Source organism: Polypterus senegalus, chromosome 7, assembly GCF_016835505.1.
Source record: "Polypterus senegalus isolate Bchr_013 chromosome 7, ASM1683550v1, whole genome shotgun sequence".
NCBI classification, from domain to species: domain Eukaryota; kingdom Metazoa; phylum Chordata; class Cladistia; order Polypteriformes; family Polypteridae; genus Polypterus; species Polypterus senegalus.
Window position 1 is genome coordinate 183,077,608 of NC_053160.1, and position 27,404 is coordinate 183,105,011.

Below are 27,404 nucleotides of genomic sequence, written 5' to 3' on the forward strand. Positions count from 1 at the left end.
CTGGTTAGCTCCTGAGGCCTGGTTAGAGAATGAGATTGCCGAAGATAAAAGGTACGTGCCTACGTAACATATGAACGAAAGAAAGACGGTGGGTAAAATGAAAGACAACGTAACAGCACGTTCTGGAAATTATTATTGTTACGTTGTAGCCGGCGAGTACTGCGTGTCTCACAGTTGTACCGTGGCTTGTCACATGTCAGTGACGTGATGCCTATTTATGTTTTAAAGAGCCTGGATACCTATGTGTCCCCCTTTTATAACCATTGCTCCGTGTATATTGCCTTACTCTTTGGATTGCCACAAAGCAACCTGCGAGATTGGAGAAAGGTTGAGAAGACATCGTGAGAGGAAACGACAGCGTCGTGAAAACGAGACGGACTGTGAACGGACAGAAGCAGAAATGCTCCTACACCACCACATACAGTAATTACGATTCGGACAGTCATCCTGAGTAGGCCGTTCCTATCGAATCAATGTCCAAGGGCTTTCTTTTGTAATTTTATTTCCCTTATAAAAAATCATAATGCTGTGTGACGAAGGGCCCAGTTCACGACTGGCAGCCACGATTAAACAGGGAGCCCTTCACAGACAACCTTAACACGTGCAACGTAGTTGGGTGCACGTGGCTAGTATAATATAATATAATATAATATAATATAATATAATATAATATATACACCCCACAGCCTTACACTGGATAAGCAGGTTAGGAAGATAGAGAGACAGATACATATGAAAGGCTCTATATGATAGATAGATAGATAGATAGATAGATAGATAGATAGATAGATAGATAGTAAAGGCACTATATAATAGATAGATGTGAAAGGCGCTATATAATAGATAGATAGATAGTAAAGGCACTATATAATAGATAGATGTGAAAGGCGCTATATAATAAATAGATATTTTAGCATAGTTGGCAGGATTAGATAGATAGATAGATAGATGTGAAAGTCGCAAATTTAAGATAGATGTGAAAGCACTACATAATAGATATTTTAGTGTAGTTGGCAGGATCAGATAGGTAGATAGATAGAAATGAAAGGCACTTTATAATTTATACATAAATATGAAAGGCACTATATAATAGATAGATAGGAAAGGCACTTTATGATAGATAGATAGATTGATAGGAAAGGCACTATATAACAGATAGACAAATGTGAAAGGTGCTATATAATAAATAGATATTTTAGCGTAGTTGGCAGGATTAGATAGATAGATATGAAAGGCGCTATATAATAGATACCTTTACATGGAATCTTCAACTTCATGTCAATTTGTCACATTAATTAACCTTCATTTAAAAAAAAAAAAAAAGACTGACATTCCAAACAAAGCCGTTTCATTTTGTCCATTTATTTAAACCCAGAACTCATCTTTGCGACCTTTAAGAACAGACTATTGGGCTTCAGCAGTGCTAATGCAAAGTGAAGTTTATTTAATAGCCAATTGACAATTAAAATGGCTACGTAAGGATATGCTATAGAGGGGATGGCCATTAGAAAATCTCCTAAAGAACTGGCTGCTGAAGAGTGAGGCTTTGAAGTGATGTGTGACTAATAAATTAAAAATCACTCTTAAACCTAAAGGTGCCAGAGCGGTAGGATCCAGAATGAGCTCGTGTTTATTTCGATGTGTACCAGCCTCCATATGCCATGGGTAGATGGCAGCATATCTGTAAAATACCAGCGGCTGCCGATTCTAAAGGACTCTCGCTGGGTATGTGCGGTAAGGCAGACCAAGTCCCGGTTTTCTTAATCTGTTACTGTCCTGCTAGGTTGCTAACCATACATTAAAGATTTCATTTTTTTACACTTATTAGGAAGTAAATCAAAGCACAAAGCACACACTTTATGTGCAAAGAACCCTTCCCAGGGTGAAGCGCTGCTGGGTCAAGCAATAATTCTACGACATCTACCACACCACCCAGCAAAGAACCATAAAGTGCCATTAAAGGAACAGCATTTTTGAGTGTATTTTAAAATTAATTTAATGGTATTCTGATACAATGGTATCAATTTCTATCAAAAACGAAAATTCCTGTGTGGTTTGTAACTTTTAATTGGTAGTGTAGACCCGGATGTCCCATATAAATAAATAAATAAATAAATAAATAAATAAATAAATAAGCCGATACGATTAATGAAACAGCAGAAGTCAGTGGACCGGGATGAGCTGTAAATGGTAAAGACGTCTAAACGCCACTGCGCGACTTCCAGGGTGCCCTCCTGTAAAGCCTCCTGTCTGCTCCCTAACCCTCAACGCGTCTGTTTCAGCGGCTCCAACTCCAAATCGCGGACGCTCCTCTCCAGTCTGTCCGCTCCTGCCGCAGCCCCGCTGTCACAGTCCCACTTCTCTCATTGGTATCTCGCGTATTACGTGCAGCTTTCACCCCCCACCCCCCTCCTCCCCACCGACCCCGAGACACATTCTTTCTACGCTTCTCCGACTTTTGAAATCAAGCGCCACTCCTCTAAAATGAGGATCCAAATAGTAAGAAGCGTAGATGTCGAGTGAGACGGCAGGCAGTCGCTTGTGCGGAGCGCATTAAAGTCCCGATTGAGCGCCCCAGTCTGTGACTCCGGGGGTTGGCGATTGGAGCCGAGCCGGTGGTAGTGGAGGACTAATTAAAGTTCAGTACAGTGCAAAGAAAAAAAGCAGACCCAGCGGCATCAAGAGAGCCGACAATCAGATTAGGAAAAGAAAGACACACAGGGGTGACACGCAGGGAATGGAGGTTAGGGTTAGATAAGACTTCATTCAGAGGCGGCGGGCGTTACTCCCCATCTAGGAGGAACTACAAAACACTTCTGCATCCCGGCGTCTTGTGAGCGCAGCTCGGGGGAGACCAGAGAACAATCACCCCGGCACTGTAATTCAATAAGCAAACATTCAAGTTTGCGTGCTTATTTCTTTCTTTCTTTTTTTGTTTTGTTTTAAGCTCTTTCGTTCGCTTTGTGCTTTTTCAAGGATTGCGTGCCAGGAATACAAGAAGAGGGAAACACGATGTGGAGCGTGGACCAGATGTAAAAAGACAGCAGGAAAAAAAAAAAAAAAAAACTTGGTACCGATTTCGCATTTTCTCCCCTTTCTGATTGTCTTTGTATTTTATTGGATTTGGAAATCATACACATCCAGCAAACTTTGCCGACAGTCGCCTGGAAGAAGGGGGAAAACGCGTTTTGCGATCCAACAGGCGGGGAGCGTGTGAGGAAGCCGTCTCTCCCCTCCCCTCTCCTCTCCTCTTCTCCCCATCCTCGGGCACGGACTTCAGCAAAACCACTTGGAACTTTTTTTTTTTTTTCATTTTAAACAATATCAAAGGGAGATCGCCGCATTATCACCTTTGATCCCTGGCAGGATGGCGGACGTAAGTCCGAAAAGGTTTGGTTGTTTAATACCTCAGAGTTAGACGAGGACTTTGGCAACAGGAAGAAACAGACGAAGTTTGCTGTGCCTTCACTAAAGCGGCGCAGAGCGATCATCCACCGGGCTGCTTACGACTGTAGACGCGCTGCCCTCTCACTTCCCGGAGCTATGATGCTGTTTACTTGGGCTCTACTCGTCCACGTACTCTTCGTTTGGCTGGTTAGGGCAAGTCCGAAAAATCTCCGAGACACCGCAAGCTGCGAGCTCAACAAGAAAGTAAGTAGCGCCGATCTTCGCCTCTGTTTTTCTTCAGAGCTCGCGTGATCAACTCAGAGCGAGGGTGGCGTATTTTCATTCATTGGAGCCCGGGCGAGCACGTTGAAAGGCGTGATGTGCCGCTGGCTCGCTCGCTCGCTCGCTGGCTCTGCCTCTTGTTATCTCGCCCTCCCCGAAACTTTTCGCTGTGTTGTCTTTAAATGCTTAATCAGGGAGAACAATGTGCCTTTTACCATTATCATCGAGGCCGTAAATAAAGCTATTGTTTTGGCGACCTCTGCCAAAATAGCACGCTGCCCGCATGTTTGTAATCGCGCCGCTGTTTTTTGACGTTTCCGACACGCGCAGGTTTTACTCGGCAGTGCGACTTTCTCAAGGGAGTCCTGCGCCGCACTTCGTCTCGGTGGACTCTCCGATCGCGACAGCTTGTCGGGACCCGGTGGTTTCCACGTGTTTGTGTTTATACTTCACGTGTAATTAAATACAAAAAAACAGAAGAACCCTCCGCCGTGAAGACGCTTTTAATTGAGCTGTGGAACTTCCCACCGTGGAAACCCCCGCACGAGGGACAGGTGGAGAGCTTTGAGACCGCCGAGTAACTCAAATACAGTATGGTGTAAAATGAGCCTGTGATTATATCAGCGCAATAAAATATAAGATAGTGCCTTTCAAATCTATCTATCTATCTATCTATCTATCTATCTATCTATCTATCTATCTATCTATCTATCTATCTATCTATCTATCTATCTATCTATCTATCTATATTGTCTTTCAAATCTATCCATCTTATAGTGCCTTTCAAATCTATCTATCTATCTATCTATTTATTATATAGTTCCTTTCATATCTATCTATCTATCTATCTATCTATCTATTATATAGTTCCTTTCATATCTATCTATCTATCTATCTATCTATCTATCTATCTATCTATCTATCTATCTATCTATCTATCATTTTAAGTGGTGCTTTTTTCTCTCAACAACCAATCCATCTATTATTAAGTAGTGACTTTCATATCTATGTTTCTAATTGTGTAGTGAGTTATACAGTATATCTATTATATAGTGCCCCTTATGTCGATCTGTGTGCTTTACTGTTTAAAATTCCTTTCATACTGATCTATTACATGGTGCCTTTTATTATTTATCTACCGTATATGTAATTTCTTCTCTATCATGATAGTGCTTCATATTAATTGAGCTATATAAAGTAATGCATATTTGATATTTCAATATTAAATAATCAGGGCGGCACTGTCGTGGAGTTTGCATGTTCTCCCCCGTGTGCGTGTGGTTTCTTTCCTCTCACAGTCCAAAGACGTGCAGGTTAGCTGGGTTGGCGTTGCTAAATCACCCCGCTCTAGTGCGTGTGTTTTAACCCTGCGATGCGCTGGCGCCTTCTTGTCCAGGGGTTATTCCTGCCTCACTCTTGATGCTAGTCGGGATTGGCTCCTGTTGCCCCTAAAACACCACCCTGGACATGCAGGATGGGAAAGTGGAGGGCCAATCGGATTGATTTGTGATTGAGGTTATGCTAGTATGTTCTGTGGAATGCGCCCCGTGTACCTGTACTATTCTGGAGTGTTTTTCCCTGTTTAAAAGTCCGTCTATCTGTGTGCCTGTGCGCACATTCATCATGCAGGACTGACGTGCGCTTTTTCTGTCCGCGGGTGTATCTTTCCTGTTTCGGAAGTCAGTCACCGGCGGCGTCAGAGCTGAGACTGAAAAAAACTCGGAGATTACGAAAAAAAAAAAAAAAACTGGCAATCATCGCCTGTGAGGAAGCTGTTTGGAGATCGAATTTGGCCATTTGCACTGGCGAGATAGCATCAGCAAAGCAAACAGAGGACAAGAAACCGCAAACGAGAGGAACAAACATGAAGAAGAAGCTCTGTCAGAAGTGCCTTGCTAAAGAAAGAAAGAAAGAAAGAAAGAAAGAAAGAAAGAAAGAAAACTAACATCTGGTAGTTTTCACGCAGTAATCCCTGGTAGCGTTTCATGTCAGGGGGGACGGCTGCACGTTTACTCAGACACTTGCGCAACACAGGATAAAGAAAACTAGCGGTAGCTGCTGTTCTATTTCAGCACATCGAATGAACAACAAGTGAGACGTGCAGCTCATCGAGTAAACAAGTGACATGAAAACACGAAGTTCTGTAGAATTACAGGGAGGAGGGCGAGACGAGTCGCTCAACGAAAGACGCGCTTACATCAAACGTCCGACACGGGATGGCTCGAGAGCAGCAAATGTGACCCGGGATTTTGCGGAGCGGTTTGATTTTATCAGGCATCATCGCAGCCAAGGCATTGGGGGCTGTGTGCCCAGCGGAGGGCCGCTTCACGATCTCCAACCCACCAAATCTTGGAACAGCGCGATAAACAAATTCCGTAATTAAAATGTTTGAAACGGGGAAGCGGAGCCTGTTTTCTTTGGCACTCACACACATTTATCCATCACGCAGCAGCTTTTTAGGTGCCAATGTTTCCTCTACATGAGACAGAGCGATAGGAAATGCACTATATAATAAATATAGAGATAGATAGCAAAGGATATATAATGGATGGATAGATGGAGAGCTAGATAGGAAAAGAACTGTATAATAAACAAAGAGATAGAAAGGAAACGCACTATATCATAGGTACTGTATAGTAATGTACATACATAAATGGGAAAGACACTATATGATAAACATAAAGCTACGTAGGTAGGAAAGGCACTACATGATAAATATATAGATATGAAAGGTACTACATAATGGATAGGTAGATAGGAAAGTCACTATACAACAAACATTGGTAACTTTGAAAGGCACTAGATGGATAGGAAAGGCACTATTTCATAAGCATAGATAAATATGAATGGCCCTATATAATAAAAATATTGATAGATATGAAAGGTACTACATAATGGATAGGTAGATAGGAATGTCACTATACAATAAAGAAAGATTGCAATGAAAGGCACTACATCATAAATATATTGATATGAAAGGCACTGTATAATAGTGCAGATAGACAGAAACAACACTATATAATAAACATATAGATAAATATGAATGGTACTATAGAATAGATAGGGAAGGAAGTATATAATAGTGTAACTAAAGAGGATATAGATAGAAAGATAGAGGGTTATGAAAGGCACTATAGAATAGATAGATAGAAAATGAACTATATAATTGATAGATAGATCTTAATTATAGTATAGTAGGCAGGATATCAGATAGATAGATGAAAGGCGCTATATAATAGATAGATACATGAAAGGCACTATATAATTGATAGATCTTATAGTATAGTAGGCAGGATAACAGATAGATAAATGAAAGGCGCTATATAATAGATAGATGAAAGGCACTATATAATTGATAGATAGATCTTATAGTATAGTAGGCAGGATAACAGATAGATAAATGAAAGGCGCTATATAATAGATAGATAGATGAAAGGCACTATATAATTGATAGATAGATCTTATAGTATAGTAGGCAGGATAACAGATAGATAGATGAAAGGTGCTATATAATAGATAGATAGATGAAAGGCACTATATAATTGATAGATAGATCTTAGGCAGGATAACAGATAGATTAATATGAAAGACCATCTAAGATAGATATGAATACAGTATATGATCGATGGGAAAGGCACCACTGTATATAACGGACGACTGTATAGCCCATCTTTGGTGAAGCGTTCACTTAAATGTACCCCCAGTGCACACATGAAATTATTGTTTTAAACATGAAATCCTTTCAATGTGGTGCAGTCCTGATTCTATAAAGATTGTCTCAAGAATGTTGGCGGTGGGTTTCCGAGTCCCCTTTACCTTTTAGTGTTCTCGTCATGCAGCTGTCATTTCTCACCCTCTTTGTTCAGCTGCACATATCTGATATTTTAATGTGCCACATGACCATTGGGTGCGGTGTGGTGGTGTAGCGGGTGTAGTTGCCACCGTGGTTCTGGAGCCCTGTTTCGCTCCTGGTTGGTGGACGGACGTTTTGCTTCCTCTTGCTTTTCTCCTTCAGTCCAAACAGGAGGTGGCAGTTGAAGTGCTGTGGCTGTGCCTGGCGCAGAGCTGGCATCGTGTCCAGAGGGGTCTTTCTGCTTTAGGTCTGTTTGTTTTGTCTCCCAGTGGCTCAGCACTTAGTGCTGTGGTCAGTTACAGGACCACTTTGTTTAATTTTAAGCTTGTGTTGTCTCTCTAGAGTTGTTATTTACTTGTAGATAATTTTAATAGTTCTGTTTTAATCTTGATATTATACAAGTGCAATAAAATGATTATTTCCTTTTTTTTCTTCAACAGCAAAGTGAATTAAACTCATTTCTCTGGACCATCAAACGAGACCCTCCATCCTATTTCTTTGGCACAATCCACGTCCCATACACTCGGGTTTGGGACTTTATTCCCGAAAACTCCAAAAAGGCCTTTCACGAGAGCAACATCGTGTACTTTGAGCTCGACTTGACTGACCCGTACACCATTTCTGCCTTAACCAGCTGCCAGCTGCTGCCACAGGGTGAGAACTTACAGGACGTTCTGCCCAAAGACATTTACAGGAGGCTCAAGCGCCACCTTGAGTATGTCAAGCTCATGATGCCGTCCTGGATGACACCGGACCAAAGAGGCAAGGGGCTCTACGCCGACTACTTATTCAATGCCATTGCTGGCAACTGGGAAAGGAAAAGACCAGTGTGGGTGATGTTAATGGTCAACTCCCTGACGGAGGCCGACATCAAGACCAGAGGAGTGCCCGTGTTGGATCTCTACCTGGCACAGGAGGCTGAGCGGATGAGGAAAAGGACGGGAGCGGTGGAGAAAGTGGAGGAGCAGTGCCACCCGCTAAATGGACTCAACTTCTCTCAGGTAAGGGAATGCTTTAGAAAATGAATGGGCTGGACGGACGTCGTGGTGGGAGTGCCATCATGGAGAGGGGCAACGCGAGCCCCATGGATTGTGATGCGTGTGGCGCTCTGGGTAGCGTTGTTGTTGGAGTACAGGCTCTTATATCCTGCATCAGGTTGTTGTTGATGTGGCGTTGGCACATTCTTGTCGTACCTGCGTGGACTTCCTATCGGTTACTCTGCTATATAAATAAAATGTGTTAATTAATGTTATCTGCAAAAACATGTGTGCTAGAGAAACTGGCAACGCTTCTAACAGTCTTTCCAGCTTTGTTAAATCGTACTACCTTGGCAAAAATCGATCATTTGATTTGTGAATTGAATCATTACCCGAGAACAAGTGCACAATTCTTATTCACTTGTGATTCTGTAACGTAACGCAACGTCATTATTATAAGTACTAGCTGTGCTACCTGGCTCAGACGTGGCGAGATATAAGCAGCCAACGTAGACCTCGGTGCTAATGTCTGCAGGGCACCATGCAATGATCATGTCTCTCTGTTACATGCCAGCTAGTGTGGGACTCCTAAAAGCAGTGGTAATGTGTGTGATGCGCCATCTGTTGGAATGACAGATGCAATGCACTTCATTATGGCAAATGTTTGTGATGTGTCAGCATTTGGAATGATAGAGACAGAGCAGCCAGATGGACACACAGACACGTATCCATTTATTAAGGTGGATGTTTGTGATGCACCATCTGTTGGAATGACAAAGACACAGCAGACGGATGGACACACAGACACTTATCCATTTATTAAAGTGGATGTATGTTAAATGTATTGTCTTGCTTTGTGTACTGAAACAGAACAATGCCATTTGAAGTATCATTATGTTAAATATATAATTCATTTATATATATATATTATATATATATATATACGTATAAAATGTGTGTGTATATATAATAATAATAATAATAATAATAATAATAATAATAATAATAATAATAATAATAACAACTTTATTTAAATAGCACCTTACCATACATTTACATGAAACTCAAGGTGCTTTCCTAAGAGTAATATAAAAAAGCAATAAAAATATACCATAGATGCTTGGATATTATCATTAATTAACACTACAATAAATTATAACACATGTAAGTTTATTAAACAGAAAATCAACCTAGGTATTGTTAAAGAAAATGTAAACACTAAAGAGCAAAACAAACCTTCACTCTTATCAGAAACAGGTTCATATTGTTTAGTTTTGTTTATATACAGTATATATATGCATACACAGACACACATACATATATACATATAGTTGGCGATTCAGACTTATATATACGTAATTTTTAAAGTCTGAATCGCCATGTATATGTATATATGTATGTGTCTGTGTATATATATATATATATATATATATATATATATATATATATATATATATATATATATATATATATATATATATATATATACATATAGTATATATATATATATATATATATATATATATTGTAAAAGGTGACACAAGAATGTGAAAGGGTTGGGGCAGCACCAGATGACCCCTTATAGTTAAAGACAAGAAAACAAAGAAAGAGCCCAATGAATTCAGGGACATCTTTTCAGACTGGAGTTCCTAACAGAACTGTCTCAAGATGGCCGAACTGTTGGTCACATGGCTCCCAGGCAGGAAGGGGTGGGTCCAAGAGGATGGATAGTGGAGGTGGAATGGCTGTCAATCATCCATTCTGCAGCGGGAGGAATAGAGAAGGCATTAGGAAACAGCACCACTGCTTGGTTTGGCAGGCAACAACTACCATCATGGGAGATGTTAAGCAGTCTCCAAAGCACACATATGTGACTATATATATAATGTATATATATATATATGTGTGTGTGTGTGTGTGTGTATATGTAGATAAGTGTATATGTATACATATATAGGTACAAATGACTAAATTCTATATTTGTAGTGTGGTCATTGGGGAAATCCCCCCCCACCCCTACAAACCCTGGACTAAATGAATCAAACAAATCAAATCGATCATAATAATTGATTTACTTAAAAGCAGATGTCCTCACTCGTGATCCTGGATGGCTGCAATAGTTGCAGGTTTTCGTCCCCACCATTTTTCCAACTGCCCGCCAGTCCTTGCTGATAATGACGCGTGGTGCTTGTCCATGATTTTAACTCCATCGCAGCGTTTTCTTTTTTGAGCAGATTCCCCATGTATTTTGTGGACTGGGACAGATTTGTTCTTCTCAGGTCCTTCCCTTTTCTCTCTCGTTTATTTCTGATCACAGATAGTTCATGAAGCATATTCACTGTTCACAGCACAAGCATTCAGTGTGTGATGGTGCCCAGATGTAGAATCCCCCCAAAGTTTTTTTTCTTTGCTTTTGCTTACTGATCTTGTGGTTATGTCCACTTCTGCCCGCACAAACTTTCCTCTTTGCCCAGGGTGCTGGTGATTTCTCGCCAAGAATTGGTGCCCATTTGGCTAACTCGGTGTGGGTGCAGGTAGCGCTGATTCACTCCACACAACTGCTCGTCCCCAAGCCGCGCTCTGACGATCCTGCTCGTTTCACCACATTGATGATCGCGCCTCATTCTTCTAACGCTATGACGATCGCACATGGATGCGCTCAGATCTTCTTGCTAAATTTGCGAAGGCGGAACACACTGGCATATCAGATAGATAGATAGATAGATAGATAGATAGATAGATAGATAGATAGATAGATAGATAGATAGATAGATAGATACTTTATTAATCCCAAGGGGAAATTCACAAAAACATCACAAAGGGGTCGTGAAACCACAGAGGCTGTGAAACACTGATGTTCAGAGCGTGTGTTTGGTGCTCTTCTCTCCTCTAAGTTAGAGAGTCCTAACCTCAGTTTGATCCCAGCCTGCATGGAATAATAACTAAATCCTGACGCTCGGGTCTACTTGAATTGAAAGCTAAAAGAAATGAAGGGTCTTTATACAACAAGAGATTGTCCTGGTTTATGGTGAATCGTTTCATGGAGTCATTTTTTGAGGATTTTGTTTTTGCATAGTCGCTGCCGTGTACTGAGTTCTTCACTTCCTGTTGGTATTGGTGATCCCCTCTGGGAGAGCAGGACCACCGATATCGTAATATGCGACGGGATTTTAACAGCCTCATCCAAACTCTCTTTATTCCAAGATTGGATAAACCGAATCCTTGGCCGTCCCATTACCTCCGTTTCTGTACTTAACTGACTTTGTGATCCTCTGTCGATGGAAGGTCGGCTAGACATTTTGATATTTTGAACCTGGTTTATGATTTGGACCACATCTCTACCTTCTTATCCTGTTCATCAAAAGTTGCTGAGATAGAACAGGAATAACTCGAGAGCCTTTTTTTTTTTTTCTGCAGTTGCCGGCCAATTAACCCGAAATGTGTGGTGACGTCAAAGGTGTGAAGGTTGTGGTCACGTAATCAAAACTAATGTGTCACGTAAACCAGACAAATCAAGACAGTAATTAAAATAAGAACGCTAATAGGCAAAGTCCATCCATCCTTTATCCAACCCGCTATGTCCTAACACAGGGTCGCGGGGGTCTGCTAGAGCCAATCCCAGCCAGCACAGGACGCAAGGCTGGAAATAAACCCCGGGCAGGGCGCCAGTCCACCACGGGGCACACACGGGACAGTTTAGAATCGCCAATGCACCTAACCTGCATGCCTTTGGACTGTGGAGGAATCCCGCGCCGACACGGGGAGAACATGCAAACTCCACGCAAGGAGGACCCGGGAAGTGAACCCAGGTCTCCTTACTGCGAGGCAGTGGCGCTACCCACTGCACCACCATGCTGCCCACCATACAATACACAAACACAGATATAATACAATATCCATCCATCCATTATCCAACCCACTATATCCTAACACAGGGTCGCGGGGGTCTGCTAGAGCCAATCCCAGCCAGCACAGGACGCAAGGCTGGAAATAAACCCCGGGCAGGGCGCCAGTCCACCACAGGGCACACACACATACACACCAGACACACACTAGGGACAATTTAGAATCGCCAATGCACCTAACCTGCATGCCTTTGGACACGCAGACACAGGGAGAACATGCAAACTCCACGCAAGGAGGACCCGGGAAGTGAACCCGGGTCTTCTAACTGTGAGGCAGCAGCACTACCACTGCCTAATAGGCAAAGTAATCATCAGAAATAGATTCTACAAGAATATAAAATCCAAGATTAGCACAAAAACACAGACATAAAAATGTGTGAAAATGACAATTTGTGAAATGGCGTAGTCGGCAGGATTGATGGCGGTTCATCACTTCTACAAGACATTTCAAACCCTGGGATTAATAAACATTCTAAGGCACGGTGTTCTGCTCTATTACTGTCCTGTAAACTGTTTTTTTATTTTAGTTAATATTCTTTTTTTTGTAATCTTAATACTGTTGGCATAGTTCTGATTCATCAAATTTTGAATTTGGGTGTGTAATTCCCATTTTTGAGGCTTTACCGCATATCAGATGTTTAGTAAAACAAACAGGAAGCGAGTAGCCCATCTGAGTGGACTGTGCCCTGCGTCCCCCTTCATGTAGTCCCCATCACCCCCCTTATCTGGTGTTTGTTCAGGTCACATTCTGACACCACATACGTCTTCCTAACAGGGCTTTAACATGACATGAGCTGTCTCTGTGGTTTAAAGGCCTCTCCTTAGCCGTGTTTTGCATATTTTTGTGTGATAAGAGGGTGCAGCCTTTGAACTGTCGGCCAATCAGAGTGATGCCGTTATCTCCCGGGATGCCAAGTGGGTTTCCTTGACAGTGACGGCGAAAGGGTCGCGTTACAAGAAACAGAAAAGGCGTCTTCCATTTTTCTCTTTGGGTGAAGAAGATGACATTTCCGTCTCCTCACTTTCTCTCTGACAAATGACAGGAGGCCACTCAGTGCACTAAGCTGCTTTGGTTAATGCTGAGGCTTCTTTGATATTTCTCAGACTCCATTCTTTTTAAAAACACAACACTCATTTAGGGCGGCACGGTGGCGCAGTGTCTCGCAGATAGGAGACCTGGGTTCACCTCCCAGGTCCTCCCTACGTGGAGTTTGCATGTTCTCCCCGTGTCTGTGTGGGTGTCCTCCGGGTGCTCTGGTTTCCTCCCACAGTCCTAAATTGTCCCTAGTGTGTGCTTGGTCTCTGTGTGTGTGTGTTCCCTGTGGTGGGCTGGCACCCTGCCCGGGATTTGTCTCCTGCCTTGAGCCCTGTGTTGGCTGGGATTGGCTCTAGCAGACCCCCGTGACCCTGTAGTTAGGATAGAGCGGGTTGGATAATGGAGGGATGGATATTGTATTATATCTGTGTTTGTGTATTGTATGGTGGGCAGCACGGTGGCGCAGTGGGAAGCGCTGCTGCCTCACTGTTAGGACACCCGGGTTCGCTTCCTGGGTCCTCCCTTCGTGGAGTTTGCACGTTCTGCCCGTGTCTGCGTGGGTTTCCTCCCACAGTCCAAAGACATGCAGGTTGGGTGCATTGGCAATCCTAAACTGTCCCGTGTGTGCCCTGTGGTGGACTAGCGCCCTGCCCGGGGTTTATTTCCAGCCTTGCGTCCTGTGCTGGCTGGGATTGGCTCTAGCAGACCCCCGTGACCCTGTGTTAGGATAGAGCGGGTTGGATAATGGATGGATGGATGGATGTTTCACTTTATTGTAATTTTAATTTAATTTTCACATTCAAATTTTTATGAGAACAAGACAGAAGTCATGCTGTTTAGCCCCAATGGGCTGTTTTCAGTCACGGACGATTGTGTGTTGGTTCGTTCCGTGCATTGTTACAATATTGCTTTTCTTGCTGATTTATTACATTGCCAATTTTTCAAATGATCATTTTCTCCCTGTGCTTAAAAATCATTAAAAAAACCGGCCTGATTATGCGGCGCATGGTATGACGCGGGTTGGCTAGTTATATTATATTATATTATATTAATAGAGGAGCCAATTGAGGTGGGTTGGACATCTGATATTGATGCCAGCTGGGAGGAGAGCCCTGGGAAGACACAGGAACACCTTGGGATCCCACAGTGTGAACTGACAAGTGTGGCTGAAAAAGGGACATGTGGACCTCCCTGCTCAGACTGTTGCCCCCAAGAGCCGGCTTCAGATAAGTGGTGGCAAATGAATGAATGAATATATTATATTATATTTGCTGCCTTTTGCCCTACACGCTCCTTTCTTCTGTATATGCGTGTTTGGACGTCTCTTAACCGGCCTGCCATCTCTCTCGAGTGCGGTCCCATAAAGCCTTCTTCTCACACTCTGTCATTATTTTTCTCGCCTCCTGTGCAGTTTTATACTGGTGGTCTTTGAGGTCGACTCTCTCTTCGTGTGACCGAGTGGTGCGGTAGACAGTAGGACTTTGGGGACCTTCAGAACTCGACGTTATTTTGAAGGAATTAAGTGGATAGGACTGGCAAACTTTCTTGAGCTGAATGGCCTGATGTCATCCAGATTATTCTAATGTTGTAATGTGGGACTTGGACAGCAGACAGGCTTGGGCAGATGAAATTTCATGTCATGTTAAGTCCGCCTCATGAGGAGGAGGATATAGGAGTCATAGTGGACTCAATGCTATCAACTGGCAGCCAGTGTTCAGAAGCCATTAAGAATTTCAGGTTATATTGCACTTTGATGTGTGGAGTCCAGCAGGGCTCAGTGCTTGTAACATTTATCTATGAAGAGGATGAAAAATGGAAAGGCCGTTGGTCCAGATGACATACCTGTGGAAGCATGGAGGTGTTTAGGAGAGACGGCAGTGGAGTTTTTAACCAGATTGTTTAATGGAATCTTGGAAAAGTGAAGGGGAAATTTTGCACAAACATTAGGACGTTTTTCTTCACACAAAGAACGATAGACAACTGGAATAAGTGACCAAGCACTGCAATAGACAGGAGGACTTTAGGGACCCTCAGAACTCCACTTGATGGCCTGTCCTCGTCTTGATTGTTCTAATGGTCCCCCCTGCAAAATTAGTGACTCTGCGGTGGCGCAGTGTGGAGTGGGCTGCTGTCTGACGTCGCTGCCATGTGAGGGATGAATTTAAGCCTGAAAACCTTTAAGAACGGTCTGGATGAGCTGATGGGCTTGATGGACTGAGTGGTCTCCTCTCGTCGGTCAGATTTCTTAGGTTTCTTATGCAACGAGACGTCAAGCAGAACGACCCCTTTTACTGGCTAACTAAAAAAGATTACAGTATGCCAGGTTTCGAGGTCACTCAGGACCCCTCTTCAGATGAGAGGTAACTCATGCAGTTTATCAACTTGGCTTCAGAAAGTCGATGGCCGCGTAACGTAGAAACCCCTCAGCTGGACGCCCCATCTCGATAGATACATTTAATTGTATTTGCATATTGTATTGTATTGTCTGCGGTGGGCTGGCGCCCTGCCCGGGGTTTGTTTCCTGCCTTGTGCCCTGTGTTGGCTTGGATTGGCTCCAGTGGACCCCCGTGACCCTGTATTAGGATATAGCGGGTTGGATAATGGATGGATGGATATTGTATTATATCTGTGTTTGTGTATTGTATGGCGGGCAGCACGGTGGTGCAGTGGGTAGCGCTGCTGCCTCGCAGTAAGGAGCCCTGGGTTCGCTTCCCGGGTCCTCCCTTCATGGAGTTTGCATGTTCTGCCCGTGTCTGCGTGGGTTTCCTCCCACAGTCCAAAGATATCCAGGTTGGGTGTATTGGCAATCCTAAACTGCCCCGTGTGTGCCCTGTGGTGGACTGGCGCCCTGCCCGGGGTTTGCTCCTGCTTTGCACCCTGTGCTGGCTGGGATTGGCTCCAGCAGACCCCCGTGACCCTGTAGTTAGGATATAGCGGGTTGGATGATGGATGGATGGATATTGCACAGCCATGCAGTAGATTTTTCTTTGCTCCTGATGCTCATCATTATTATTCTTTCATTCTTATTCTTTTAAATATCTCAAAATCTGAACATCATTACCGCCGCGCTGTCAATGCTCACCCTGTGCCTGATGTGATCGACGTCCCCAAAGTCACCTCGCGCCTTTTAAATATTGAACTCCATCCCGCTGCAGATTTCTGTTTTCATCGATTCAGGATATTCGAGCCTTTGCAGAGTTTCTTGTCAAAATGCAGTTAACGTTCATCCCGTTAAGATAATGGCGGTGTTTCAACATGGGGATTGTTTTAGGGGTAGGTGGGCTTTCACTGAGTTTATCTACACAAGACAAAAGGTGCCGGTGAGATAAATGGGCTTCAAGAAAAAAAATCCCATCTTGTGTCCAAGGATTACGTGAGGATGCGTTTTTTTTTTTCAGGGGGTCTCGCTGTGTTTCCTTTGTCGGAGTTGCTCGTCTGTGACGCGCTGAACTTAAGCCTGATGGCGATGATTGCGGGTGCAAATGCGCTCTCATCATTGGGGCGCCATTAGTCGGGGCCGGCAGACGAGATGTGCTTAATGGCTCATACGTCTCAAGGATTTCCCACCTTTAACTGTAACTTCTTTCATGATTTCCGATTCTTTAGATTTTTTTGAACCCCTAAGAATTTGGCACGACAGCCTCTTCAGACATCGCTTAAAGGCGCCGCAGTGGTTAGGAGACCAGCAGGCCCTTCCTGTCGTTTAGGGTCCTTTGTTCAAATTCCACGCCTGCAGGTTGTGGGCTCTGCACGTTTTTTTTTTCTGTGCTTGTGTGGCTTTGCCTCCTGGTGATGAGGGTCTCGTTTTTGTAGACTTGAGCTCTGCTTTCAATGTAATCATCTCAGAGCTCTCAGATGAGAAACTCGCCCGGATCACAGACCTCCTGGCAGAGTGGCAACAATTGGGTACAGTCACGTCTGGCCCATTATCTCTGACTACTGGTCCTTTCTCCCCAGTACTCTTCTGACTGGACCTTTGCTGGTACGTGTGTCACACTTCTTAAATTTGCTGATGATACCACGCTGATGGGCCTCAATTCAAACAATGAGGAGTCTATAAGCAGGCAAGGGGACAGTGTGGTGCAGCCATAATAATGTGGCGGCCTCAGCGTCACAGCTTCGAAATGGGAGACACGGAGGACAAAGGACAATTTACTTGTAACCGTCTAAGAAGGAAACACGAATGTAAAAGGAAAACGAGAGAAACTGAACTTGAACTACTTACAGTCATTTATAAACCCCTCATTGTCACGGCCCTGAGAGACGCCAGGAAAGAAAACACCGCATCCTAACACAGAATAAAAAGCTCGTCCCTCGTCCTCATATCCCAAACCTTCCCGTTGCCCCCCACGCAAACCATCCAGAAATCCCCACCTCCATTCCAGGTACCACCGCTTCTCTTCCTTTTACTGTCAATCATATCCCCGATGGCAGTCCTCCGCGCCACTCTCCGTGCCTCTCCCCGCACCACTCTCCATTCTACTCTCCATGCCATTCCCTGTGCCACTCCCCACAACACTCTCCATGCCACTCCCTGCGCCACTCTCCATGCCTCTCCCTGTGCCACTCCCCAGCCTAGCTCTATGCCACTCTCCATGCCACTCCCCCGCCGCTCTCCATTCTACTCTCCATACCACTCCAATGCCACACTCTGTGCCACTCTCCATTCTACTCTCCATGCCACTCCCAGTGCCATTCTCCATGACACTCTCTGTGTCACTCCCCATACCACTCTCTGTTCCAATCCCAATGCCACACTCTGTGCCACTCTCTGTGCCACTACCCATGCCACTCCCTGCGCCACTCTCCATGCCTCTCCCTGTGCCACTCCCCAGCCTAGCTCTACGCCACTCTCCATGCCTCTCCCTGTGCCACTCCCCAGCCTAGCTCTACGCCACTCTCCATGCCACTCCCCCGCCGCTCTCCATTCTACTCTCCATACCACTCCCCATGACACTCTCTTTTCCACTCCCAATGCCACACTCTGTGCCACTCTCTGTGCCACTACCCATGCCACTCCATGCGCCACTCTCCATGCCTCTCCCTGTGCCACTCCCCAGCCTAGCTCTATGCCACTCTCCATGCCACTCCCCCACCACTCTCCATTCTACTCTCCATGCCACTCCCCATAACACTCTCTATGCCACTCCCCATGCCACTCTCTGTGCCCCTCTCCATTCTACTCTCCATGCCACTCCCAGTGCCGTTCTCCATGACACTCTCTGTGTCACTCCCCATGCCACTCCTTGCTGCACTTAACAGTCGCTTTTCCTCCAGGCTTCACCCTGGCTCGGATGATACAATAATTTGAACCTTCACATTTGAAACACTCAGCAGGTGATCACCGATTTCAGGTAACAACCACACTTGTTATAAATGGCTCAGAGACATTTAAATTTCTGGGCGCCATGCTGTCACAAAACCTAAAGTGGGACAATGACATCACACGTATTATAACTATTATTATTATCAGATAAGGTTCTTTATTTGTTTCAGCTGAAGAGATTTAATCCCCCGCAATATGGAATGCTAACCATCTAATATCACACCAGGAAACCTGTAACGTTACGCAATGCAAAAAAGAATAGGATTTCTCAAAATGATAACATTCAAAAAACACAATTACGATAATAAAGGATTTTTTTGTATTATAGTAGATTAGAACGTTACCAAAACAAAAGAAAAAAAATTTGGATGTGAGCATCAGTAGGCTTTGTTACCCGAACTATTGTCTAACATTTCAGTCATTATTTACCGCTCCGATGTTGAACTCTCTGATCTTATAAGGCGTCATTACAATAACAACTGACGAGAAGAATTCATCATTAATTGTAGAATTACGATATTTGAGGGTTCCTCTAGAGGGCCTCTTCCTCTCGTACGATTTGGCTCAAAAACTAATCAGCACATCATCATCTCCTAACAGGCCTAAGTTTTGAGTTTGGTGTTTTTCCGTCCTGCCATTTTAGCTGTAGACTGCCATGAAGAAACTGTGACACACACACACAGACTGACAGACACACACCCGTCATCGAGATATCGATGTTTTTGGTTATCAGGGGACCCTAAAATGTTGAGATCCGTCGAAAAACCGGAGATCAAAATTTTGACGAATCAAAGCTTTCGCTCCTCCCCCACAGATGACAGGATAAGGTGGGGGAGGGCGCAAAGCAAAAATCTAATCCCATGTAACACACTTTACACAATAGAGAGAGAAAAAAAACCCAGAAAAATCAACAAATGAAAATTCAAATACACGCTCCAGTCGATCTGATTGACCCGTACTGGAATTTAAATTCAGAAACCCCAATTAATCAAACCATTAAATAATATGTCCAAAACACTCAATGATCTGGTGGTCTACTGAATCTCAAGTGACTCATTGAGAAGTCCAATTCTGTTGACATCAATTAGCCGATGCCTATCTGGAGCCACACCCCCTTTTACCGGGCTCTGGATTGGTTCAGATGTAAAGCTCCTCATTTGAATAAAACAAAAAAAAAAAAACAAACAAAAGTGGCAGTTTGAATGTGAGTCATGGATAAAATGTGGATCAACCGACACCGAGTTGACAAGAGATTTTTTAGAGGACTTTTTGATTGTTCATCATGTCAGACCAGGCTAACAAGAGCCCCTCTGAGCTCTACAGTTCAAAATACTCCGCCCCCTGCTTCAAGCTCCGCCTTCACAGGGCATTGGATTGGTTCAGAAATGTGACACTCAGTGAGCCATTGAATTGTCTCCACCCACAGCAAAATTTACTTGTGGTTGTCCCTAGACATTTAGATCATAGTGTGTATGTCTGGCTTCAGCGAAACCACCATTATTTATAACCTGCGACTGAAGGGGCATATCATCACTGCACAGCTTCAGGGCCCTGTAACTACAAGCTGGACCTCCAAATTGTATTTATTAATGCAAGATAGTGGGTGCAGAATAAGGATATGGAGACTTCCGGGGTGTTGTGAGGGAGACTCAATCTATCTATCTATCTATAATATAGTGCCTTTCACATCTATCTATCTATCTATCTATCTATCTATCTATCTATCTATCTATCTATCTATCTATCTATCTATCTATCTATCTATCTATCTATCTCCATGTGTTGTCTTTAAATGCTTAATCAATGTGCCTTTTACCATTATCATTGGGGCCGTAAATCGAACTATTGTTTTGGTGACCTCTGCCAAAATAGCACACTGCCCACATGTTTGTAATCCTGCTGCTGTTTTCTGATGTTTCTGACACGCGCTGGTCAGCATTTTACTTGGCACTGCAACTTTCTCGAGTGAGTCCTGCGACTCACTTTGTCTCGGTGGACTCTCCGATCGCGTTCGTTTGCCGGGATTCAGCGGTTTCCACGTGTTTGTGTTTATACTTCACATGTAATTAAATATAAAAAAACCAGAAGAACCCGCAGTCATGAAGGCGCTTTTAATTGAGCTGTGGAAAAGCCCACCATAGAAACCCCCACATGAAGCAAAGGTGGACAGCCAAGTAACTCAAATGTGGAGTTAAATAAGCCTGTGATCATATCAGCGCAATAAAAATATAAGATATATGTTATCTATCTGTCTATTATATAATGCCTTTCATATCTATCTATCTATCTATCTATCTATCTATCTATCTATCTATCTATCTATCTATCTATCTATCTATCTATCTATCTATCATATAGTGCCTTTCATATATATCTATCTATCTGTCATACAGTGGCTCTATCTATCTATCTATCTATCTATCTATCTATCTATCTATCTATCTATCTATCTATCTAATGAAGTGCGCCACTGCAGATACACACATGAAGTACATGTAATGTAATTTCTGTCACATGCATATTCCACTTGGTGACAAAGCTAGGATATGATTACGGGTCACTGGGATTTTAATGCAAACACTGTGCCACCAAATCTTCTAACTTTGATGATTTCTAAATGAATGACTTTGTTTTTATGAAAATCACAATTCATTGGTCTTATGTAGCCAAAGACTTGCATAACTGAGTGGCATAGCAATTAATGCGTCTTAATGTCACTGCCTATCATCAATCAGCTGGTTTTAGTAAATAGTTTGGAATTAATAATTTCCATCCATTCATTTTGTTTTCACTCACTTATCCTGTTTAGGGCAACAGAACTGAGTGAGAAGCGGGCACCAAACTGCCAGTCCATTAGACACACATACACACACACTGGGTCAGTAGAGAGCGGGTAGTTAGCTTGTCCTAAATAACTCAGAAATGATCAGCTGGCTCCTCATTATCAGCAATTTAAAGCCTAGTGCTTTGAATCAAAAGTGTTAATCGCTGAGCCGCTGTGCAGCCAGGCAGGTTTAATAGCTACATATAATTGTATGACACTTTGTTTTAGATTTAGGGAATGAAGTAAAGTATAAAAACAAAATAACAAACCACAAATCCCCCATTAAGCCTAGGCACTAGCGTTAAAGCCAAGACCCTTGGAGTAAGGTTAGGGGATCAGTGGTTACTTCCCAGACACCGTGATGAGCCCTCCATGTGGAGTGTATTACCTTAAGCTTCATCCCAGACTATGGCTTATTTATATTTTTGCCCAATGGGTAGAACTGGGATCGCTTCCTAAATTGTAATGTGATATGACAGATGGAATGCATTGGCGAGGCTTGGAATTCAAGATCCTCTTTATTTACTTGACGCCTCCTCTGCCCCATAGCCTCCAGGCCTGAAATGAGAGGGCTGCGGATCTTGTTGCCATAATAGCAGATTAATAGTGCAGTGCGGATGACTGACAACGCGGGTCCCGTTAAAAGTCCACACTTCCTCTATTTGGTGAGTGAACGACAAGCGGATGTTCAAATCCAAACCCACGTCCATCCATCCATCCACACCTGAGGGTCCTGATATTAAAGTTGGGGGCGGGTGGGGTGCATGGAGTGATGCTGTCTGGACCCTGCTTTGTTTAAACAAAGCAAATTATTAGAATGTACAGTCCATATAAGTGGCTTGTTGGCACAGTGGTTAGTCCCGCTGCTTCATGATCATCGTAGGGTTCAAATTGTGCCTCCAGTTGCTGCCAGTGTAGCGTTTGATAATACTTGACTTTATTAATCCCTGGGGGGTAATTGTCTTTTGGCGTGACCTTTTGGGGAGTCAGAGCACAGGGTCAGCCATTGTACAGTCCAACCCTGGAGCCATTTTCCGTTTAAGGGCCTTTTTCAAGTAGGGTGCCTTCTGGTAGCTCATTCTTCTTGTGTTTTCTCACTCATTTCAAAGTCCTACTGTATTGTGGGGGAATCGACTGGTAACCTCCATCCAGGGTTGGTTCCTTCCTTGTGTCTAATAGGTGCTGGTGTCCCGAGCCCCTGAAGTTGGTCGTGGGGTTTAGAAGTCTTAGTGTGCATATGAAGGAATGGCAAAGTTCAAAAGGGGAACAATCGATCTATCATATAGTGCCTTTCATATCTATCTATCTATCTATCTATCTATCTATCTATCTATCTATCTATCTATCTATCATATAGTGCCTTTCATATCTATCTATCTATCTATCATATAGTGCCTTCATATCTATCTATCTATCTATCTATCTATCTATCTATCTATCTATCTATCTATCTATCTATCTATCTATCTATCTATCATATAGTGCTTTTCATATCTATCTATCTATCTATCTATCTATCTATCTATCTATCTATCTATCTATCTATCTATCTATCATATAGTGCCTTTCATATCTATCTATCTATCTATCTATCTATCTATCTATCATATAGTGCCTTTCATATCTATCTATCTATCTATCTATCTATCTATCTATCTATCTATCATATAGTGCTTTTCACATCTATCTATCTATCTATCTATCTATCTATCTATCTATCTATCTATCTATCTATCTATCTATCATATAGTGCTTTTCATATCTATCTATCTATCTATCTATCTATCTATCTATCTATCTATCTATCTATCTATCTATCTATCTATCTATCTATTGAGCAGTTGTTCAAAGCCAAACTCAATAAAGCTTGCAGAAACTGAAGGGGGTCCGAGTCCTTTTTGACCCCACCATATAAGGATTCTATGAGGGACGTTCAAAAAGTTTCTGCACTTTATAATTTTGTTGGAAACGGTGAAGGTGGGAGGAGTAGAAATTGGACATTAAAAAGTTGGTACAATGCTGGGAAAATTGCATTGCAAAGGAAGGTGACTACGAAGAAAAGTGATGTCATTTGTTTTTGAAACTCTTCATAAATGGAATTTAAAAAGTGAGAGTGAAAGTGAGAGGATGATGAGGAGTGGAGAAGAAGTGTACTGGTGTCGATATTTAAGAATAAGGGGGATGTGCAGGACCGCAGTAACTACAGGGGAATAAAATTGATGAGCCACAGCATGAAGTTACGGGAAAGAGTAGTGGAAGCTCGGTTAAGAAGTGAGGTGATGATTAGTGAGCAGCAGGATGGTTTCATGCCAAGAAAGAGCACCACAGATGTGATGTTTGCTCTGAGGATGTTGATGGAGAAGTTTAGAGAAGGCCAGAAGGAGTTGCATTGTGTCTTTGTGGACCTGGAGAAAGAAAATGACAGGGTGACTGAGAGGAGCTGTGGTATTGTATGAGGAAGTCGGGAGTGGCAGAGAAGTACGTAAGAGTTGTACAGGATATGTACGAGGGGAAATGTGACCGTGGTGAGGTCTGCGGTAGGAGTGACGGAGGAGGTGGGATTACATCAGGGATCGGCTCTGAGCCCTTTCTTATTTGCAATCGTGATGGACAGGTTGACAGACGAGATCAGACAGGAGTCCCCGTGGACTGTGATGTTTGCTGATTGACATTGTGGTCTGTAGCGATAGTAGGGAGCAGGTTGAGGAGACCCTGGAGAGGTGGAGATCTGCTCTAGAGAGGAGAGGAATGAAGGTCAGTAGGACCACCAAGACAGAATACATGTGTGTGAGTGAGAGGGAGGTCAGTGAAATGGTGAGGATGCAGGGAGGTGAATGAGTTTAAATACTTGGGATCAACGGTACAGAGTAACTGGGATTGTGGAAGAGGAGTGAAGAAGAGAGTGCAGGCAGGGTGGAGTGGGTGGAGAAGAGTGTCAGGAGTGATTTGTGACAGACAGGCATCAGCAAGAGTGACAGGGAGGGTCTACAGGACGGTAGTGAGACCAGCTATGTTATATGGGCACAGGAGACAGAGCTGGAGGTGGCAGAGTTAAAGATGCTAAGATTTGCATTGGGTGTGACAAGGATGGACAGGATTAGGGATGAGGACATCAGAAGGTCAGCTCAAGTTGGACGGTTGGGAGACAAAGTCAGAGAGGCGAGATTGTGTTGGTTTGGACATGTGCAGAGGAGAGATTTGCCCAGAGAGGACTGGGCGGTCTCATGGTCTGGAATCCCTACAGATTTGATTTTTTCTCCAGCCGTCTGGAGTTTTTTTGTTTTTCTGTCCCCCCTGGCCATTGAACCTTACTCTTATTCAATGTTAATGTTGATTTATTTTGTTTTATAATTGTGTCTTTTATTTTTCTATTCTTTAATATGTAAAGCACTTTGAGCTACTGTTTGTATGAAAATGTGCTATAGAAATAAATGTTGTTGTTGTTGTTGGATATATTGGGAGAAGGATGCTAAGGACAGAGCTGCCAGGGAAGAGGAGAAGAGGAAGGTCTAAGAGAAAGTTTATGGTAGCGCTGCTGCCTCGCAGTTAGGAGATCTGGGTTCACTTCCCGGGTCCTCCCTGCGTGGAGTTTTCATGTTCTCCCCGTGTCTGCATGGGTTTCCTCCCACAGTCCAAAGATATGCAGGTTAGGTGCTTTGGAGGGGCTCAATTGTAAAAATGGCCGAAGTGTTGACTCACTGCGTGTTGTGCTCTCGCGCTCGCAGCACTTTGTCACTTCTACTGAGACGCGTATCTGCTAATAAGAACACAATCACCTTTTAATTGCTGATAAGTGCTACAAACAAATGCTAATTGCAGGCTGAGTGTTAGCCGATGTAAATAAATTCCTCCGCCGCACAGTCAACAAACAAAAGGACAAATGATGAGCTTTTAACGGCCTGACAACAAACTGCAATTGGGGGGCTGCTGATCCGCTAAGCTCACTCCTCTCAGGTGGCATTGGAAAGTGAATGGCTTTTACCATTAGCACCAAAAAAGAAGCCCACTGGCAGAAGGATCATATGGGACCCCCAGCCCCCATGGGACAACACACACACCATTTGAAAAGAGGGATAAAAAGCACGAGGGATGCCATCATTCGATCCAAATGTATTAAGAACGCACCACCACCAGGGGGCTGCTGGCCAGACCTGAGGGTATGAACACCAAATGCCAAGTTGGCCAGCTTACTGCTTTGACACTAATGTGGTGGGAAACTTTGCACACCTGGATTTTTTTTTTTGTTCTTTATTTCGCCTTATACAATTTCTTGTATTAGGAATTTGTTCGTTTTCGCATACCCCTTGGGGTCAGAGCGCAGGGTCAGCCATTGTACAGCACCCCTGGAGCAACTGAAGATTAAGGGCCTTGCTCAAGGGCCCAACAGAGTAGGATCTCTTTTGGCAGTGACAGGGATTCGAACCGGCAACCTTCGGGATACCAGCACAGATCCTTAGCCTCAGAGCCACCACTCCACCCAACAAATTTGGGCAGTTGACCCCCATTCTTCCTGGCAGATCTCCTCAAGTTTTGTCAGGTTTGATGGGACGCGTCTGTAAACTGCCATCTTGAGGTCTCCACAGATGTTCTATGAGGTTGAAGTCTGGGCTTTGGGTGGGATCCTCAAGGGTACTCGAAGACTTCTCCTGAAGCCACTCCAGTGGTGTCTTAGCTGTCTGCTTCAGGTCATTGTTGTTGTCCTGAAAGGTGGTCTGTCGCCACAGTCAGAGGTGGCCTTCACTCTACAGCAGGTTTTCTTCAAACACCTCTCTGTGTTTGGCTCCATTCATCCTTCCCTCATTTCTGACCAGCCTCCCTGCCCCCTGCACCCCACCATAACACGGTCCTGCCATCGCCCCGTTTCGCCGTATGGAGGGTATTTAGGCAGCTGATATGACGTGCCTTATCTTCGCCAGACTCAGTGCTTGGAGTTTAATTAATGTCTAGTCAGACCAGAGAAACTTCTTGTTCATGCTGTCACGTGTCCTTTAAATGCCATTTGCCAAACCGCAATCTGGCTGTCATGTGCCTTTCACTCAAAAGTGGCCACCTTGTCAGACTGATGGAGCGCTGCAGGTTCTCGCATCTCAGCAGAGGACCTCCAAAGCACTGTTAAGAGTGACTGTTGGGCTCCAGTTCTTGCACAGTCACTCAAGTTTGGCTGGATAGCCAACTCTAAGAAGCGTCCTGGTGGTTCCAAAACTCCTTCCATTCCACAATACTTGAGGTCTACTGTGCTCCTGGGAACACTCAGAGCTTTTGAAAAGTGTCGTCCATCTGGCCACTTCTCTTGTTAACGCCTGACTGACGGAGTGCTGTTCGTCCTTCCGACAGGTTCTCCCATCTGAGCAGAGGACTTCTGACGCTCTGTTAGAGTGACCATTGGGTTGTTGATCACCTCCCTGACCAAGACTCTTCTTGCCTGGTTACTCAGTTTGACCAATTCCTAATTTCAAACTTCTTCCATTTCACAATTCTTGAGGCCACTTGGCTCATGGAAACACTCAGGACTTCAGAAAAGGTCTGACCCCTTTGCACTGATCTTCACCTCACCATAGTTTGATTGTGGGGGTCTACAGAGAGCTCCTTGGACTTCATGGCTTGGCTTTAATCCTGACAAGCCATGTGAATTGCTAACTGTTCTACTATCTCAATAGAGGTCTTTTGATGCTCTGTTAGAGTGACCACTGGGTTCTTGATCACCTGCCTGACCAAGACACTTCTTGCCTGGTTACTCAGTTTGGCCAATTCCTAATTTCAAACCTCTTCCATTTCACAATTCTTGAGGCCACTCGGCTCCTATGGAAACACCTG

The 27,404-nt window shown here is 43.7% G+C and overlaps 1 protein-coding gene across 1 annotated transcript in view; it reads left to right on the forward strand.

Annotated features, from left to right (window-relative positions):
* Window positions 1-2,468: 2,468 nt before the first annotated feature.
* Window positions 2,469-27,404, forward strand: part of trabd2a (TraB domain containing 2A) — a 204,580-nt gene continuing 179,644 nt past the window's right edge. Inside the window, exons 1-2 of the mRNA XM_039759691.1 lie at window positions 2,469-3,651; window positions 7,963-8,523. Coding sequence (XP_039615625.1) covers window positions 3,544-3,651; window positions 7,963-8,523 — 669 coding nt within the window. The 5' untranslated portion in view covers window positions 2,469-3,543. The remainder of the gene's footprint in view (window positions 3,652-7,962; window positions 8,524-27,404) is intronic.